A 20,688-nucleotide genomic window follows, 5' to 3' on the forward strand; every position below is an offset into this window, starting at 1 on the left:
CAAAAGCTTTGAATGAAATTCTGAGCTGCGTTGGACAAATAATCATTTTGAGAATGGAGGAAATACTTAGCCGATCTTTTCCAACTGGACCTCAACCAGCTCAGTCAAGAAATAGGCCATTTCCCATCCATTACCAACAGCACCGAATAGCCAGGGGCATTAAAATTCATACGGTGCATGACAAATTTTGTTATTGGCAAAATTAATTGTACGCCATACCAGCTAGAATATTAATAGTACAATTGTTCACCTTATCCAGCTAGTGCATCCATAAACCCACATCCATCCACACACATACAAGTGTGAAACTCTGGAGACATATTATAAAAATTTTATGCTGCCTGAATTTTTTAAGTCTACACAAATTTTCAATTAGGTTTCACTTCCACTCTTGATCCTTGGTTCCAATATATTTCTTCGCCACAACCTCATACAATAGATAAACAGGCTCAACTACAGAATTCAGCAACTACAAAAGAATACTACATATAGCACTCCAGCAGATAAAGGCTAAAATATCAACTAAGAATAAAATAGCTGAATAATTAAAACATATGATATAAAAGAGTAAGGCCTTAAAACTTTCCTGATGGCGCCTACAATAGCAAAACGTTTTCGTACTACGAGCAGCATAAGAATATTTTAAACCTCTCTGTACAGAGCTCTTTTTTGGGGGTGAGTTGCCTGGGTATTTTTGTCCCTCAGATTTCGGGCCCTGCTCAACCCCAGCCACTGGACTTCACCCCCAACCCTATCATAGCACGAATCCACGGTCAACTTATTGTGTTACCAGTGTTTTTTTCAACAAAAGATTGTAGTTGATTTTAAATGATTTACTCTTCTAATAGAATTACTAACGTTTTTTTAAGCATTGTGGAATTTTAAACGGTTTCTAGCGTTAATAACAACAAAGTTAGTAAATATAAGGTAATAAGACTATAAGTTCGGAAGTCCGTTATTTTTAACGCTAAAATTCCGTTTAAAAATTGCTTGTGCACAGAACTAAACGAAGAATTCATTTCAAGGTATAAAAACATAGAAGTATGCAAAAAAACATATCACTGAAAAAACTATTGAAAACGTTACTACAATGCAACAGATTCCTGCGGTGAGGATGGTCATAAATGAGTGGGAAGGTTGGGCTTTATTGCCTAGGAGTGGGCCTAAGGACTCGCTAAGCTGGGTCTCAGGCCAGGCCTGAATGCATTAGACAATTGCTACCTCAGCGGTCACTTCCCTTCCCTCATGTCGGCCAGAGCCGACGTTCGGTCGTCTGCGTTGAAAAATCTGCGACAGGTATACTCGACGTCAGGTGTTCTGCGTATGAAAATGCCTGTTGGCTCCACCCAATGTCCGGCGAAAGGGTTAAAAAATAAAGCCTATGAATAAGGCTTAAATTTAAGGAGGACACAGCACTTACCAGGGGCAGATCCAGGATTTCTTTCTGGGGGGGGACAAGCAAGGCTGTATCCAAGATTTAGTTCTGGGGGGGCACAGGGATACCTCATAATACAAAACGAATGCAAAGATAATGGGGCCATATTAAAAATCTTATATATTTTTTAAGGGTCTGAGGAGGGCAAGTGCCCCCGCATCCCCCCTAGATCCGCCTATGGCACTCACCAACAATACCAAATGCTGACACAACAGGGGACAAAGCAGTCGTTGGACCTCTCTGTCCAGGTTTCGGCCGGTTTCCAACATCAATCATTTTCACTAAATCTTTGATCTGATCCTGGAAGTATCAAAATTTAATGAACATCATGTTTACCTAAAAAAACTGAGAGAATTAAGTATACTTATTAGTTACCTTGCTGTACTCATAATTGTCATCAATTATGACAAGCTCCTTCGGATCCGTGCGGTCTATCTTCAGAATCCTAAACCTCGTCTGGGTATTGTTAGATCCCATGAGGTAAAACCTCTAAAAGAAAAAAAAACTGTGAGTTTTAAGGTCGCTTCCAAACTACTGAAACCGAATCATTTAACCAAATTCCCTCACCGCTTTTGTCTCATAAACTGCTATTTTCTGGATGCAACTAATGAGCGGATGAGTAATGATCTTCGGAGGACCCATTGTCTTATAATTTCTTAGCTATTTCGGCTACCTTTGAAAGAAAAAAGACGTAAGATTATGTAACTATCATAATTGTAATAGTATACACTTGAGAGCTACATAAATCTCATCGGCAATAAAACCACTTTAAAATCAGCAATAATGCCCATTAAACAAATCACACAATAGATCAGTAGAAGAAGAATTGCGATGAAACCCACGCTTCGATGAACAAAACGAAATCCACAGCATCAAATCTTCAAATTTGAAAACAGACTTGATTTCCCAAGCCCCACTCCTCCACTTCAGCCATTGTCAAGTCTTCCCCATGAGAGCGTAAATACATCGACGGTCCTTGTTTCCAATGCATTTGATCTCTTACCCACTCCACCCTCTATTCGTCGGCGATCAACTTATACCAACAACTGGCACCGACTGCAGACGATGACACTTACGCACGGGCAATGGATGGGCGGAGATGAGCTGCTGTTTTTTGAACGAATGAATGAAATGAACGAATCTAGCCATTCGAATCGCTCTTGGAGTTGAGTGGGTGAATCGTTCTTGGGTAGAATCTCTTTGCTCCCAGTGAATTAAACGTTATAAATTAACAATCGTACCTCGGGAATCCGAAAGCTTCTGTTTCGCCATCTGTCGACATTATTTACTGGATCGATCGTTCCATATTGATTGGTAATAAAAGTAAATTTAAATATTTTAATGTTGGTATTCAGAACTCCTGCTGCACCGAATCCGGCTGTGTTCCCGAGCGAGGGAAATTTGAAACGGCTATGAGATACACGGATTTTTACACTTTTTTCACAATCAGGTCTTATAAAAATTTCTTCACGGTAATCGAGAGCTTCCTTATTCTTTTTTGTCCGTAAATTTAACCTATACCCTGAAAATGAATCACACAAAATTTTCCAACACATTATGAGGATCTCTATAGATTTGTTTTCTCCATCCTCCCCACTAAAGTAGTAGGGGACATGTTGAGATAAGCCAGCAACGACCCAAACTTAGTGATTCTCATAATCAGATCACTCAGATGTTTGTGTTGCAGTTTCATCCTCTATAACTCATCCCTTGCTGTAAAAATACAAAATGCTTTTGTGGGTCCTTCTGATGCTCCTTGATGATGTGGTCCTGTAGCAAAAAGCAGATTGCGAGATTTCACACAGGGAAGACAGTGCAAGAAATAGATGAGTGAGACCAGTCACTCACCATGAGTCCTGTCAGTGAATGAAGCCACTAGCCTTAAGAGAAGTAGAGACCCTGTAAGAGCAATCTGGTATAAAATCCCTTAAAAATTGTACCAACAAGCAATATTCAAGACACATTCCAAGGAGAAAAGACCATGAGGGATATAAATCTCAGAAATAAAACTAGAGACAGGGATAGGATTTGTTTGAAGGAACATATATTAAAAACAATGCAGTATTGACACAAATTAGCTAAGTTCAAGGCTGGGTAAAACCTTGAGAACTTCTCCCAAGATTCCAAACAGATTAGAAACTCCATTTCTGCGGACGTTTCCAGCTCCAACTTAGGGCTCATCATCAGGGCTACTGAATGCAGTTTCGAGGAAATTGGCCTTCATATCGAGGAGTGGGAAGAAATGGAGCTTCTAACCTGGGGGGATCACAAGAGAAGCCCACCCACATTGGAGAAGGGATCAAATCAAATCTTAAAACTAAGAAAATCAGAGATTGGTTTCGACATTTGGTCATCTTCCTAGCAACAGAGCAGAAAAATCACATCCATGAGATACAGCAAAATGATATGCTGCTGCAGGCAAAGTCGCCTCATCACAACATGCAATAATCAGCTCGATTACCAAATGATTCCCCGAGGACTTGGCTAACTCAATGATAAGGTACTCAAGGAGCATTGGTATCATTTAATTGGTATACCTCAGCAAAATTCTCTTAACTTAACATCCTAACTGTTCTATATTAAAGCAAGTGTTACGTAACTTTCCAAATTACCTTACATATATGAAGTTCTTTTTGGGTCTGGATTGGGGTATAGGCTGGTTAGTTGGGGAGCATCTTCTAATACTTGCATGCAGCCAGTTGCATTATTGCAGAAGAAAATAAGAATTGTTACCAAAAGTAAAATGTACAAATATACTTATCCCATGTACTTGTACAGTTGCAGATTCTGCCCATTAAATACTTGCACACTTTTGAAGTATGTACTCAAATTATTTTATTTATAGTGGCAATATTTCTGCTAGTACTGGTACTGATGACTACAATTAAAGAAGAAAGCAATGACTCCTAAACCAAACATAACACTATTTAAGAGGTCCTTTGTTTAGTTAGGATCTTAACTATGAAATGATATATGTACCAGATTATTTAAAAATTTCAAAGAAAGAAAAAAATCTAAAGCTTAAAATAAAATCAAAGTTTTGTATTACATTTGCAACTCATAAGTATACCAAATTATAACCAACCATGTTAAGAGTATAAACACTGTAATACAGCTTGATGTATTGAAAAAAGAGACACGTCTTTTTTTCACAAAACACAATTGCCCTTACTTATATATGTACCCTTGTTTATAAACAGAAGGCAGTTTTGATGCAGGTGCTTGTACCTTAAAGGCTGCCTTACGCTCCTAATAATTTATACTAAATTAATGTAATCGATGGGGTAAATATTCATTATTATTACAATTATAGACCCCCAAGAACACTGTCTTTTTGTTAACCACTGCTTATTCAATGAGTCAACTTGTTATCTCGCAACTAACCCCTACATCTAGAGGTTGACCCGATGGTTATCTACAAACTGATGGACGCACTTGGTGGCTTGGAGCATAGATCCGAGTAATGAAAGAAAATCAGCTATTTGGCTCCTTTTCACTGGTTTCTCTGATGAGCTGGATGGGATATGAAAAACTGGCATCAAGTAAAAAAAATAAGATGCCCCATTAAGTTATACATTCCAGAGACAAGTCAAAATCCACCAATCAAAAAACACAAAAATTAAGGCCCATTGTTATATGAGAAATAAAAATTGTTTTCTTGTGACTTAGGCTCATATTCTTAGTTGACCCGCCATATCCATCCCCACATAGCAAGAGACCCCTACATGCGTTTCTCAGTCGACCCTATATAAGTGGTTGGGGGTATTTCCATCATCAAGTTCTCAGAAATGACGTAGATGATGGTACAGTGCCAGTTCTCCACTCTGGTTGCATAATGAGTCCTAAATATTAAACTAAAAAAAGACATCTGATAATTTTCGGGCATATTATTAGGGCAACGGCTCAAGGTAAATAAACAATCGGTGTCGTCCACCACGCCATGTCAGTACATTAATTACTGCTACAAATACTCTCATATCGAGCCAAAAGAAGAATCATATTTTCTTTAAATTACCTACTTCAAAAGCGGTATGCACAAGATAGTGATAAGTAAGGGGCAAATATGATCATTGACGTGAGAAATTATATTGCATCATCAAGGTTCATCATTTGCTTTTACCTTCCATAGTTAAGTTTGCTATGTGGCAAATAGCGGCATGAAAATATTTTCTCTATTGTTGCACGTAAACGATATAGGTTTCTCAAAAGCGTACCAAGTGCTCAAGGTGAAAAATATTAATACATATATATCCGCGGAAACAAGGTGATGTATACCAATTTTTTTTTTATGAAATTGAAAATTTTAACTGTTTATAGTATGTATGTGTATAAAGCTCTGATATTTATGAAAGAAAATCTTGATATCTTCCCTAAAAGATGTGAAACGCACACTTATAGTACGAGAAATAAGGACTTCTTATCCATAAACCAGTGTCGATTAACGAAAACCAAATCTTCCCTTCCGAATCAAAGCATTAGGTTTTTTAACCACCTACCCATTACAGCTAGAATGACCAGTTTATCTACATTCAAGAGGGTGACCCATGCATGGCTTGTCACTCATCCTTTATATTCTATTGATGAATTTTTTACTTATACATAGTACTGATGACATTGTATTTTGATGTAACCTATATATTTGATTGTATGTCATTTCTCTTATATATTTTTGTACTACTTTTATCTGACGAGGTCCATGTATTTCTGAATACTATTGACCAATAAAAATTATTATTATTATTATTATATTTTACTTATTATACTTCAACCAATTTTATCATTAATTTCACTTGATGGGTATAATATGGTAGTATTATTACCTTTCTGCTGTGTTAATGTACATTTTAAAATTGTTCGTGTGAGTTTGTCTCCCTCAATATCCATTGTAATGTAGATTCTTTAATCGAAGTGATCAGCGGACGAAATTTGGCCGCCATGTTTTTGTAGGGTGTTGGGCTGGTTCAGGTACCCTACATCAAGTTAGAGCTCGTTAGTTCCAAAAACGGCCATATGTAGGGCTCGATGTAGCATATTTAGGGTGACATCGGTTTATCTAGGGGCTAGGTATCCAGGGTCGGTTGGCCCTACAGGGTCGACTAAGAAGAAGGGCCTTGACCCTTTCGCTGCTGTTCAATCTCCGAAAACCTTCTCCTCACATGTGGCGAAAAGTGCTGAGTGCATGGTAGAGAAGAAGAAAAGCTACGTTCACAGCAGCCTGCCGTGCAAACGTACCAGGTACGTTGCAGTGAAAGGGTTAATAGTAGCAGCACTAACTTTGCTAGGATCCCTTTTCCCCCACAGAACATTATGGAGTAATAACATACCCTTTAGTCTCATTAATTTTATTTCTCATAACTATGATTTTATTTACACAAAACAATTCCTTCATAAGGATGACAACACACTAAGAATGCATACACTGTATGCAATTAATTTTGATTTATCTTTTAACTTTGACCACATATGTAATTGTACATACGTATTAATATAACTTTCTGCCTTGTTCACATTTGAACATGTAAACTGCATTTATCATTTCATCCACACCGTGAAAACATGAAAATATGAAGGCACAGAGAAGACTTCTCATAAATAATAAAGTACAGCGTCACATTTCTACTTCAATAAACATTAGTACAAAACTATTAAGACATTCCTCACATAAATTTTATTTAAAGGAACTCATGATTTCCCTTAAGAAGGGACAAAAAAAATCAATGCACAATATTTTCCACTCTTTACCAAACTCATTTGATAAAAAAATTATTCTAAAATGGTTTTCCACAGCTCATACACAGCACCACAATCAACTTTGAAAGCCAAAAGTATTGCCACTAGAACTGGCTCTTTTGGCATAAAATTAATGATTTGAAAAACTTTCTAATTTCAAATAGTGGATTCACTGGGAATCAAAACAAAACAAACAGCACGCCCTGGACAGAGATATCGTGGAAAAGGGTACACGAGCCCCATAGTTTCATTGGTACACCCACCATTCCTGAGGAAGGGAGAAATATGTATAATTTTGTTAATTAAGTAAGCAAAGTAAGTTATAGCATTTAGTGTTCCTCCCCCTCTTCAGAAAGATCGTTGGACCTCAAAATCATGGGATTTTATCCTTTTTTCCACTTCTCTCTGCCTAGTGCTTAACACCCCTGCAGTATTTTGTACATACAGATTGATTTAAGCAGAAAAACTCACTCGCATAAAATAAAAATTCCATACACAGGGAGACAAACACAAAACTCCCAAGAATACTTAGAACATGGACACTTAAAAAATAATAACAGATATTTACGATGACAAACTACCAACCGAAATATCACATTTTTGTCAGTGTCCTCATCCTAATTTAGCAAGTATTGTGCTTGCCTTCCTATTGCACCAAGTTTATTATGTATATTCATCAAATCTTAATCTTTTCCGCTGATTCCTTTCTTTCCACCTTAAATTAGAGTTATTTGTGCCTCTGAGCAAATGAATGAGTGAACTACATGTAAAGTATGTAATACATGAATATGCACGGCACAGTTCTTCAAATACCTCCCACCAAGGGAGGAGTGAAAAAGTGAAATGAAAGCAGGCAATGGGGATGACAGCAATAGCAACAACAATTGCAAAAACAGTCGTTGAACACACTCTGTGCGGACACAGTGGCTCCTACGCACACACTAACCATACACACAGATGCATGTGCCGCAGATGAGCCTCCAACTCTTTTTCATTTGGGCTCCTTTCACTGCATAGATTGCTGGCAGCAGCAAACACTGCTTCCTTCTACAAAGTTGCAGATTTCATCAACCATCACTTGCGGCCCTTAGAAAAATTTGTTCTATCATGTTGCTGAGAGGCTGATAGAGCTGGTAGTGGGATTCTGATAAATTGCTGATGACTTCTTGATCCATTTGCCTGAGCTGCAATAAAATTAATTGAATGGTCACAAAAGAAAAAAATCACTTGAAACATACTCTTGAAACATTAACACCTTTTACACTTGGCTTCACTGGAATTAAATCTAACAGCATCCTCTAGACTGAGGCAACACGTAAAAAAAATTCTTTTGGCACTTATCTTTATTGACACATCTACCTTCGTGCAAAAAATTTAGTAATTCTTCCATGAATGAGATTGTTAAAGAAATCAATATTTAATCATTTATCAAAAGGTATGATAGACAAATATTAATTATGAGGATAATACGCATCTCACTTACAATAAATTTTTAAACTTAAAGTAAACACATGGGAATGAAAAATTAATCAAAATTTACCGGTATTTTCCCACAATAGTTTTTTGACTATTTGTGGAAAATTTTCAGTATCTTTCAATACATTCATATCTTAAAATTCCATCAGATTACGCTTGAAACATACATGATCTGAAATTTGAATGAAAAATGTAATCTTGAGACTTCTCATTATAACTAAAGGCATATTTAAAAATTTATTTAATTAAAATTATTTTTTACTCATCCTAATGCACACTCCCAAACCCCAACTCAGCCAAAACCCTATAAATGACTAAAATTTTCAAAATATACCTCCGTAAGACAATGATAATTAACCACATAGCACAATATGGTTCATGTCCATGGCCTCTGTATACAAGGTAAACTCTAATTAAGCGATAGATATTTTATTGGTTGATCAATATCCTTTCTCCAATTTATTAACATTCTAAAAGTAAAAAATACTACTGTTTACCTGTAAAAAAACGGCAGTTTTCATAAATTTTTTCACATTATGACAACTTGGAATTAAGATTGTTTTTCTAATATGTGTAAATGCTTTTACTAAGCTAAAGCAGAATAGAGATTACTTGAACCACTTGAATACGTCTTACAGAGAGGATGATCTTCACCTATTACAATTAATGTAAATACAGTCGGATCCGGATTTAACGTCTTCGCATTTAACGTTTTTCCGCATTTAGCGTTTATTTTTTAGGATCCCGATTCATTCCCTAATAGGGCAATGTAAAAATTATCCGTATTTAGTGTTTCCGCATTTTGCGTTTTTCCGCATTTATGGTCGTAAAAATTTTTTCCGCACAAGATTTTTTTGCCCGATTTAACGTTTTTTCATGACGGCTCATGCAAATGATTATCCAAATCTTCGAATTTCTGCTCATCAACAAGAAGAGTCTCATGAAAGTTTACCAAGAGTCAATAGAATCTACCGGGGAACGCTTCTTCAACTGCTTTCTTCCGCGAATGCAGCGCTGGGACCTTCAACTCGCAAGCTAGGTGATTTGTCTTCTCGTGATGTTTCGCTCCCCTTCTGATCCAAACACCAGACACTTTTTGTATCAGATCCGATCTAATGGGGCAAATTCATCCCTTAATAACCTCTAACTACCTTATCCTTCACTTCGTGAACTTCGATGATACGTGACGACTGATGACAAGAGTTATACTCCGAGGGCCGCTACAATGATGGTTTCCTCGTAATGTTTTCAATTGACGGCTTATGCCCCTTTCAACTCCACTCTCTTCGGGTAGTCCATTGTTAGCCCAATATTTTTCCAGTCGGCTACTTTCTCTTTTCAAAATAGGCCCAATATACATCATGATATCATTTGCGCAGTTCACTAGATGATTCTTTTTATAATCCATTCCAAGGTCAGTTTCCACGGAGGAACAGCGAAAGAACCGAGGAAGTGTTTCCCTTGTCATGATCGTGAGTGAAAGCATTCTTTCCTAACAGAACAACATTATTTTACATCGTAATTTAGATATCCCGGAGCCCATATACCGACATGCGGCTGGTTGATATCGCTGCCGATTCAAAGATATTTATCTGGTGCTATTTTATGTCAAAAGCGAATGAAAATCGGAGTTTTGACGAACTATCACGGTCCATGACTCTAAATAAATCGCTCATGCTGGAAAAAAAATCACCGCATATAGTCACGGTAAAATAGATGAGCGCGGAAAAATACGAAAATCCAGCAGGAATCCCTTGGTGGTTGACTGCGACATCATAACTCGGACGAAATTGCCAAACTCCGGAGGCACTGACAATTTTTCAGATGAAATCCAGTTCTATTGAAGATTAAAACTTTTCACTTAACAGAGTTTAGCTAATCGTTATTCGAGGTCCAACCAAATTTTATTAAAAGCTGCCGAGAAACGGTGAGTCGGAGTCAAGGTGATCAGCGCGCCGCGTACCTAAGCAACTTCTCCCGGCTCCATTCGTCCTGTATGAGGCCGCGGATATGACAACGAATCCGGTGTTATCATCGAGTTGAATCACCATCGACTTGTAGGCATACTAGAAAAAAGATTCTCCATTTTTGGATGGCCTCGAAATCCAAAATGTGCGCACAAGAGGCTCATAAATCGCTCATTTCGCCGAGGCAACAGAAAACGTTAAATTGGCAAAATTCCAGTAAATCTCCCTTTTCCTAGATATTCGGTAGTTTAGAATTCGAGATTAGCGATCTTCTGCTGTCCCTTTATTTCACTCATCTTCATTGATGCAATGACGATTTTTTCGAGTACCTACTTACACCTTTTTTTATTATATTAGAAATGCTATAGTCACCTACATGTCACTTTTACAGAAAAAATTTTAAATTTTCTTCGAGGCCACTGAAATATGCGTAAAATGGAATCACTAATTTCCATAATAATATTCCGTGTGGGAATGCTTTTAAGTTGATGAATATTATAATTTTCTTAAAATATTCCATTGAAACAATTGTCATCTTCTCATTACTTATTTTTACAACCCATTTTTTTAGCTGATTCCTGAAAAGTATTATCCAACCTTAATTTGGCAAATAACATTTAATTAATGAATTTGTTGCTGCATGCAGCAACTTTTAGTTACTTAAAATAATATCTTTTATTTATAAAAAGCCATTCCAATCATTACAGGCCCTCAAAACTGAAAAAAAAAATGGCTGGTCCTCATTTAGTGTTTTTCCGCATTTAGTGTTTTAAATTGTGTCCCCGCTGAAAAATCTTAAAATCAGGATTCTACTGTATTATTATATTCATTGCTTTGCATTATTTTACATCTCTTGTTAATACAAGAGATAAGTTTTATTTCTCTCCGACAATAACCAGCTATATTTTATCATTAAGTAGAAGAAATATTCACAAGAATACAAAGGAAATGAGTCACAGATCTAGAAAGCTTTCGATGGCCATAAGCTAGGGATGTAGGAAGACACTGATCATAATCATTAATTCTCCTACCAAGGTATCTTTTACATCCCACATGGGAGCATTCATAAGATATAAAGACCATGTGTAAAATAATTAATTTTCTGTGTCGATGCAAACATTTTTTTGAGAAGAATACCTCAGACGCCTCTAATGGATTTAAGTGTCCACGTCCAACTCCCATTTATTTTCCAAATTATGCCAATATCAAAGAATTGCATGGCATAAATTAGTTAATGATAGCATCCTCACCATCAGAAAACAGTGACCCAACTAAATCCTCACCATCACTTACCTCCATAGCATATCATCATACATGAGTGACAATTGGAATTAAGTGACAAAGATATCGAGCTAAAGCCAAAATTTCAAGAGATGGATCTCCTTGAGGCCAAGTATGAGCCATTCCCAGTAGAGCCTCACCTGAGCCACTCAAAGCAGCTGCCGCAATGGCCGCAGCCTCCGAGGGTGATGCACCGTGAGATGAGGGGGCGAGCGAGAGAATTAGGCCAGTGGCACCATTGGCCAGGGGGGAGCTGGTCGGGATGAGGTGGGCGGCAGTGGTGGCCGTGCCACCGGCAGTCGTGTGCGCTGCGTACACCATCCCTTGAGCCGTCTGGTAGAGGACGCCGGGAGTTGACGAGGGAAACCCACCACCAGCCATCACTCGTGCTGCAGCAGAGGCTGCAATAGACCCAAGACCACACACTTACAACACCATTCAGGGCTTCCTCCACTGATATACGGAGGAAGCTCAGTTTAATGAGAGTTCATAATCCCCATAAATTTGCTCGATATAACCGGCACTCATTACATACGAAAGTGAAGGATTAAGCCCCTCAATTCCCATATTCACCTTTACTCACAGCTTTTCTTTTGCATTACAGCTATTGTACAGAAAAATAAGATTTACATTTTCCTTAATTTGCATATTTTTAAGTAACTTAGCCATTGAATGTGGTTAAACAATTATTGGCACTCATTTCCAAAAACCACACATCTGAGGCTGTGTCGAATTATGTGTAGCAACATGATCACAGATCTGGGATCATCAGCAGCTATCTTGTCTTCTAGCCTTACTAATTATTCTGATATCCAAATTCTACACTTTGAGAATTTGTTTCCATTAGGGGGGATTTCCCCATGCTACAATGCCATATTTCCATTTTCTGTCAAAATGTGCATGACATAAAATGGGAGTGCTGTGTGCTGGATAACCTGATCTTGTGTTATCACGATTTTTCTTTGGTGGCTCATGCTGAACTAAACAGTGCAGCTGCTAGGTGTATTGAGAACAGAATGTCATTTAACAACTGTAAGCCTTTATTCATGCTCTTCCATCCATATAAGAAGAAAATCTTGATATCTGCTCTACTGAGATTAGAGAGCAAATCACTCTCAATCTCCTCCTCCTCCACATTCTTTGGTGTTTACATTGATGTTTACAGATGATGTTTACATTTACTATACTTATGGATGAACATATCAACTTCGTATGCCTCGTGTAGCATTGGATATTACTTACTAAGGAGGATCCTGCTTACTTCTGACTTTAATACATGTATTATGCTATATATTCATCAACCTGAAGTATAGTGTTTTGGCCTGGAGATATGCTGGTGCTCTATACCATTTAGGCTCCAAAAATGGGCAATTAGTATTTAAACTGGTGTAAATAAATGAACAAGTTGTTGACGGTTTTCCAGAGAACGCTGAATTTTACCTTTTCCCTGCTCCCAATTTATTATTCAATCACGCATGTGAAAGAGCAGCCCTCAGGTTTCTGTCTGGCTATGAACAATAATGTGAACAGGCATGACACTTGAAGTAACAGTGACTTTGGAAGTGTGGCTCATAATTTCTCCTTGCATGCTTAAGTACTCTTATACATGGGATGCAAGTTTTTTAAATCATTTACCTGCTGATATTGAAGGTGCAATGAGTCTCCCTGGGTTTAAGGAAAAAATTTGAAAAGTATTTACTGCTGAGTGCCTTTTATTCTGTGGATGAATTTTTACTACCCAATTGTAATATCTTGTGTATTTTACATCTTACACTCTATATTCCGTTTAATGGGTCCACTGGTTACTTGGGGCAGCCACTTAATTGGGGCAGATCTTGAAGAACAGAACCCAATAGAGAAATATACCAGAGTATTATCTGCTTATTTGGTACTGCATGCCGCATTATTGGGCCATGAGTTGGCGACATAGACTCTACACTCGCGACCAAATTAAATTTTTTTTGTTTTCAGAATACTATTTTTTAATATTTTCCTCCTTTGATTTCTCTTATTTTTCACAAAGGGTCCTCTTCTTGCCCTATTTTGAAAGCACTTGTTGATATACTATTCGCAGGGTAGAACTTTTCTTTAATAGAACTTAGTGAAAGACATTCATTCTGCGTCGCCCGAGGCTGTGAAAAATATTTTTAACAAAAATGTTATAATTCTTAAAAATGAAAATAAATGAACAAAACTCGCTGATTTATTAACCAAATTAATAATTTAATAAACTTATATTGCATTATAAACATTCTTTAGTCTTCTGTCTACAATTTAAAAGTTTTTTATGCCCATATACGAGAGAGTTCGCCTAATTGGGGCAGCCGCTTAATTGGGGCAAAGTGCACAAGTCGCAATGTGTCCCAATTAACCGGAATCTACTGTATATATTTTTTTACTTGTCCTATATGTGCAATCACATACTGGGATCAATAAAATTTATTATTATTATTAAGCTGACCGCTGTCCCTGTATTTATCAAGATCATCTTTCTTATGATAGTAACAACCCAAGGAATTTGGGGAAGAATACTGATGTTACTAGATTACAAAAATTCACATACAAAGAGGAGACTTCCTCACCTGTAATGAACTGGGGTCGTGCTGCAGCCATCACCGTCACGAATTCCGGCGTGGATGAGACAGGAGTATTTTGGGATGGCTGATCCTCGTCATCACCCCTTCCCATCTCCTCTTTGATCACTACGGAGTCCGATGCTGGTGACGATGGCTGTGGAGAGAGTGCTGCCTCCTCGTTGCCACTCGAATCGGCAGCATCCTCCGACCCAGCAGGCGATGACGGTGATGAGTCTTGGAAGGACCCGCCATGCGATCCACGAAGTCCTCCTCCTTGCGCTTGTTCCTGCAATGGAAGAGAACAGCCATGAGCAACATGACAACAGTCACAAAAGTACACTTTAAATAATAAAGCCTAAGACCGCTATGAATCAATACTCAGTCATCAGCTACAGTGGTATTGATTGACTTCCATCATTCAACCCCATTAATGATTGGTGTTTCCATACAAGTGAATATGCATATCTTCTCCACAGAGAAAAGTTCAAACTAAATTTTACTTTACATAGACTAATTAAAGTTGGAAAGCTTTTGGCTAGTTTTTCTCCAATATAAGTTGGAATATTAAGTTTAAGCCATTAGCAGAACAGTACTACAGAAATTTGGTAAACTGAAGCCATGATTATCAAAATTTGAATTGATAAGCAAGAATTTGGGATGAATACTTTCGATGTATTACTTTCGGACTACTAAAGCTCTTGCTAATAATAGATATTGCATATACAAATTGTTATAAACGTACAAATTTATACTAATAAATCTTTCCACAGAAAAAGAGCTTCACTTCAATACTCAAGCTAATGGTTGTGAAGTTTTGGAATTATGTAATGACTTCAATTCATATTGGATATTTAATTACAAAGAAATTATATTTTTTTATATTCTTGATTTTTTTTCTGAAAATTAAAAACTGCCTCCATAATAAAAACATCTTGGTTAAAATTACATATTGGCTGATTGGCACCAAACATAAACCCCATGCAACTCTATTGACCCCATTCCCACCATTCAAAGAATTATAAGGAGCATTAAACAAACAAATATTCCATGGCTAACAGTAATGAAAATGCCCTCCGAATCAGTAAATAGCTGTCATATAAAGAGCAATATTCCACACCTGGCAAATATATAATAAGAATTTTCCATGAATTGATAAACAAAAACGTTTAGAGAGAAAAATGCTAACTCACAGAATTAAAATGAACAGTACAAATATAGTCGGATGCTAGTCAAATCCTTTAAAATTTTAAATTGTTAAAGCTTTTAAATACCCATTCAGAATGTTTTAAAGCAATAGGAAGATTTGAACGCAAAATGAAAGAATATGCAAATTCAGTCATTTTTCACATTATGCTTCATCAAACAATCCCCACCAATTAGCAATTCATTGCACACAAAAATTCACAACCTGGAGTATCTGATAAGGCAACCTTCATATTTGCACAAAAATGACTTAGATATTCACAGCTAAGGAAAAATTTCTTATTTTTAATATAAGGCATAGTAATACAAAACAAAGAGTAGATGAATGTACAGTTTTAAAATGTGTATTTGTGGATGTGTAAGGACAAGAGTGCACCAGCAACATACGAGATCAGTTGTTCTGTGTCTTTGTTACACAGCAACAATTAACTGTCTTCGAACCTAATGAGAGTACGAGAGGATAAGGGGAGGAGGTAGGGGGAGGATGAGGTCCATCAGTCATTCAATTACTTTCATACGCTTAAGCACCATCCACTTATTTCTCTGGCTTGAAAGAAGAAACAGAATCAAAGACAAATAGGAAGTACTGCACACTCCCCCAGAGGGATGTTTTATGACAATTGCAGATTACATATATTTCACAGTCAATCACTCATTACTCAAATGGTATCTGCTCAAAAAAAAACAAATAAGAAACATGAAATTAAAAAAAAAAATTCTCCTGGACAGGATGCATCACTAGATTTACACAAGGTGTTCTAATGAATGAAGTCAGCTTCATATTGACACTCCAATAAATTCAAGCAAAGCTTAAATGTTGTTATGGAATTATTTACACCCTGTTCAAAGATTTTTCAGTCGCAAATTATGTACACCCCATTTCATCACTGAAATGAACGAACCTTAAAAATGCAATTCTATAGTTTTTTACATAAGAGACACTATATAAACCAAACATACAAAAATACAAGAAAAAATATAGCAGGGGAGAAAACAAAGAGAAATGACGACAGCAGAAGAATAGAATGCATACAACACAGTTAAAATGCAGGAAAGGAAGTAGAATAATGAAATATTCCCAAGCATACTGCATAGTTGAATTTTAAAAAATTATGCCCTCAGCTACACTAAAATATAGAATTCCACTAAGTCACGATGACTTCCTAAGCATGTGAGTTAAGTATCCAAATCAAAACTGTTAGTGAGCTTACAAGCATATAATTTTGAGTTAATAAAGGCCAACTACATACTTTAAAAATTGTTTTTCGTGGATTGAAACGTTATTCTTTTCTTCATTATACATATCTCTTTAAGTAATTTTGAAAAATGATGAACAAACTAGAGATGGATGGAAGTCCAATGCTAAGTTCACATACTACATACTAATTCATGAATTTCAAAAATGAGATCTAAGTTGAGATAAGTATTTCTGTTGGCCAAACATGGCCATCTGATACAAAAAATAAATTCCTTTATCAATAATTAATGCAATGTGAGGCTAACTTTGAAATGGCACATGAGAAAATACAAACAAGACAATCTGGGAGCTTCTGCCTACCTTCTGCACGTGCATGTGACTAAAGTTTTGTTTTGTCAACTTTTCTTATAATTTTAAAGACTAACTCAAACTGAGGTAAGGGAAACATGTTATTAGTGACTATATTCAAACTAGTGGTTTTGAATATCCCATATCATGGGCTATTTTTTAATACCAAACACAAGTACTATATTTTTCTTATTTTAGGTTATGGTTGAAAAAGCTGCATCATGTCATTTTGGGGCAATTTTCCCCATGCAAGGTGTACGGTATTGCCCCGTTTTCAACGATAATGCCCCATATTGTATTATAACTTTTCTGAGCAGCTTGAACGTTAAAATGCTTATGTGAATTATGAAGGACCTTTGAATGTGTGAGTTGCCAACCCTCCCAAGTACAGGCGAACCTCGGTAGTCTGAACACACGATAGTCAGAACATCTCAATAATCCAAACGACCTTCATCCGTCATGTCGACAGTTTGTCTGTACTAATAATGGATTTTCATATTTTGATGCTACAATTAAATATTTAATCATAAATAGAAAAAGATTTACCTTAATTTTAGTTTTATGTTAACTCACTTTTACTACAACTAATAATAACATAGGGGGTTGGTATTATGTTAATTTAAATGTCAGCTAATATGCTATGTTTTACTTATTTCGATGATGGAATAGAACTTTAAATTACATTCTCCATCTTTATTTTTCCCCCATTGTCTTTGCAATATCCTTCATCATCACCAGTTTTCCAAGTAAGGGTTTTTTAAATAGGTAGAAAGGTTTTTTATAAAGTAAGTTAAATTTTTCAAATACAAAGCAAAGCATCGGTGGGAAATCGAATTTCCTTCAAAATAATATGATTGCCTCTTTCATTGAAGTTTGCAGTTGAATGATATGAAATAAAAATGCCTAAGTGTACCCTATTACCCCGCTCAACTACTTTTTGATTTGATAGCAAATAAATGCTGCAATTGAAGTTATATCACATTATTTTCATTTTATTACCATGAAAATGAAAATAATGTGATTTACACTACAGTCACCTCATTGATCTAGAAAAAGTTTAAGTTTAAAAATACAAGCACAGAATTTTCCACAACTGTGTACCGTAAGTTTCATTTTTACCACTAAAGAACGTCATCCATGAAAGAAAAAATATTTTCTAACAAGCAAATGCTTTGAGTCACTAAGTCATAATGGAACTTTCTTAAAACTTCCAATGACACGAATTGTACACATCAAATGAGAAAGGAGAATACAAAAGCAATTGATAACGAAGAAAAAATATTTCGTCTAAGTCTGTTCATGAAACAATACACACTAACTATTTTCGATTTTGTTGAGTTCGAGAATTCAATGCTAATAGGTTCACCCCTATCAAAAATTGCAATTCGTAAAAAGACTGGAAGATTGAAGGGAAAGGTCAGTTGTGGGGAATAAAAAATCTTGCCCATTCGCATATTCTCTTGGTAGAAAAAAATAAGGAAACACGATCGTTGCTACCCAATTTTTATGAGTTGATGACGTTATTACTTTGCCAAATGAACATTTCCAATGAGGTAGGAGAACGCAACGACAATTGACGTAGGATAAACAATATTTATTTCAAGCCGGTTGATAGAAAAAAGTGCACACTGATTATTGTCTATTTCGTTAAAGTAGCGAACTCAATGATAAATGAATTCATTGAATCCTTAGTAATTGCTTTGCCCGCCATTGCGTCCGCAGCGCATGCGCAGACTGCCCTTTCGACACAATCGCACACGCGCGTTCTAGGCCGAAACGTCCCCCGCCGCACCCTTGCGCAATCAATGTTTTCAAAAGAACATACATCCTAATTGCACAAAAATCTTAGTTCACAATATTCAGGGATAAACGTAAACATGAGGATTGTGCGATCCAAATTAAGTATGGGGCGTACGTTTGCTAGACGAACCACCGTTTTATTCAGAATTTCAGGTCAGAAAAAATATCCGTTCAAATATGGTGTGAACCTACTTCGGTTGAAAACAGCTTGCTTAAGTTCTCGTGAACGTAGGAAATCCCGTCAAAACATAAAGTGTATAGTGGCAGGAAATGGAGCCACTTTTATGTGCATTTAAGCAACTTGGGTATAAGAGCTTTTGCAGATACAAGAGCTTTTGCAGGTATAAGAGCTTTTGCTCAATGAAACAGTGCTAATTACGAAGAAAATTACTCTCAGAAAGTGAGGATCACACATCATTAACTGAATAGAGCCGATGGTTAGCTTCAAAGAGAGCACTTGACGGACACGTACTTTTATTTATAACCCAGCGAATTGTTTCTCTAAGGGCCAAAATATTATCATTTATACGACTGAAATATCACCGTCATCATCAAACCGAAATGTTAATATACTACAAATTTCCGAGTCACATTTCCAACCTATTCGGAATTCATTTGGCATGCGGCCTACTATATAGAAGATTCCTTTACGTTTAGAAGGTATGATAGTACTTCTGCATTTATGAAGTAGCCAAATCACAAAAAAAAATCGCGACAGGAAGTGCATCTTTTTCACACATACAAGAGAGGCTATCAATAAGACCACCACTCTACGCTGTTTCCTCCGAATAAATGCTCTTATTTCCATAGCTGCCGATTAAACTGACATAAATCTTGGGAATAATCATTTTGGGAATAGAGAAGAGCGCCGTACTACTGTGAAGGGTCCCAGGATTAAGCCTTGGAAGACCCAAATCCACAAACAATAAGGTATGGGGTGGCCCTCCCAACCCTATATGTGTGAAATCACACGCTTGTGGCTATACTCGGAGTGACGTTTATCCTTCTACACAAACGATCCATTAACAGGGTACAACAACAGGTTGACTAACTGAGTTAACAGTTGGATATCATTATGACGGAACAAGAGTAAAACATAAGTATGGGCGCCATGCGAAGCCCCCACTTTAAGAAAAAGTTAAGCTCGACAGACGCCTAGTGCCTCAGCACTTCTGACACACTTATACAGTCACAGGGCGTCCGATCACAAGGAAAAAATGTCATTTTTCTCGACATGTAAAAGTCATTAAATTAAGATAGAGCACCAAAGCCTCATTCTTCTGAACATCCTGAAAATACTGCTTTATATTTTTGACAATGCATTTATGTTGATGTTCTTCTAAACGATAGACACAACCAACCCATTCGGTTAACTGGTTCAAATATTGAACATTTGGGTTTTCGGGCATTTAATTTTAAATTATGACGAATTATCGGCCAGAAGAAATTGAGGAATTCAAATCTCGAATACAGCGGACGCCCTGGACTCAGCTCTGGGTAGTATGCTATACGCACCCTTAAATGTTTGGACGGGACAATATGAGCAAGTAAAAGTATTTGCTTCCACTTGAAATTGAGTCCAACGAATTGCAACCGAAGACTAGCCATCAAAAACGTATGCTCCTGAAAACGTTAGCCTTCCGAATCAGAGAAGAAGTAGCGCTTATTGACCGA

General features: G+C 36.8%; 2 protein-coding genes across 9 annotated transcripts in view; both read right to left on the reverse strand.

Annotated features, from left to right (window-relative positions):
- The window catches only part of LOC124157938 (polyphosphoinositide phosphatase), a 67,786-nt gene extending 65,295 nt beyond the window's left edge, over positions 1 to 2,491 (reverse strand). For 5 of the 7 annotated variants that reach the window (XM_046533046.1, XM_046533044.1, XM_046533045.1 and 2 more), the window contains exons 1-3: positions 2,003 to 2,491; positions 1,811 to 1,924; positions 1,624 to 1,735 (exon numbers count right to left, since the gene is read on the reverse strand). In XM_046533046.1, the coding sequence (XP_046389002.1) occupies positions 1,624 to 1,735; positions 1,811 to 1,924; positions 2,003 to 2,077 (301 nt within the window). In that variant the 5' untranslated portion in view covers positions 2,078 to 2,491. The remainder of the gene's footprint in view (positions 1 to 1,623; positions 1,736 to 1,810; positions 1,925 to 2,002) is intronic. The other 2 variants (XM_046533040.1, XM_046533041.1) reach the window with 2 other exon arrangements.
- Positions 2,492 to 6,761: 4,270 nt separating this feature from the next.
- Positions 6,762 to 20,688, reverse strand: part of LOC124157941 (serum response factor homolog) — a 54,363-nt gene continuing 40,436 nt past the window's right edge. For both annotated transcript variants that reach the window (XM_046533050.1, XM_046533048.1), the window contains exons 3-5: positions 14,472 to 14,751; positions 12,030 to 12,290; positions 6,762 to 8,349 (exon numbers count right to left, since the gene is read on the reverse strand). In XM_046533050.1, coding sequence (XP_046389006.1) covers positions 8,240 to 8,349; positions 12,030 to 12,290; positions 14,472 to 14,751 — 651 coding nt within the window. In that variant the 3' untranslated portion in view covers positions 6,762 to 8,239. The remainder of the gene's footprint in view (positions 8,350 to 12,029; positions 12,291 to 14,471; positions 14,752 to 20,688) is intronic.

This window comes from Ischnura elegans, chromosome 4 (genome assembly GCF_921293095.1).
Source record: "Ischnura elegans chromosome 4, ioIscEleg1.1, whole genome shotgun sequence".
Taxonomy (NCBI): Eukaryota; Metazoa; Arthropoda; class Insecta; order Odonata; family Coenagrionidae; genus Ischnura; species Ischnura elegans.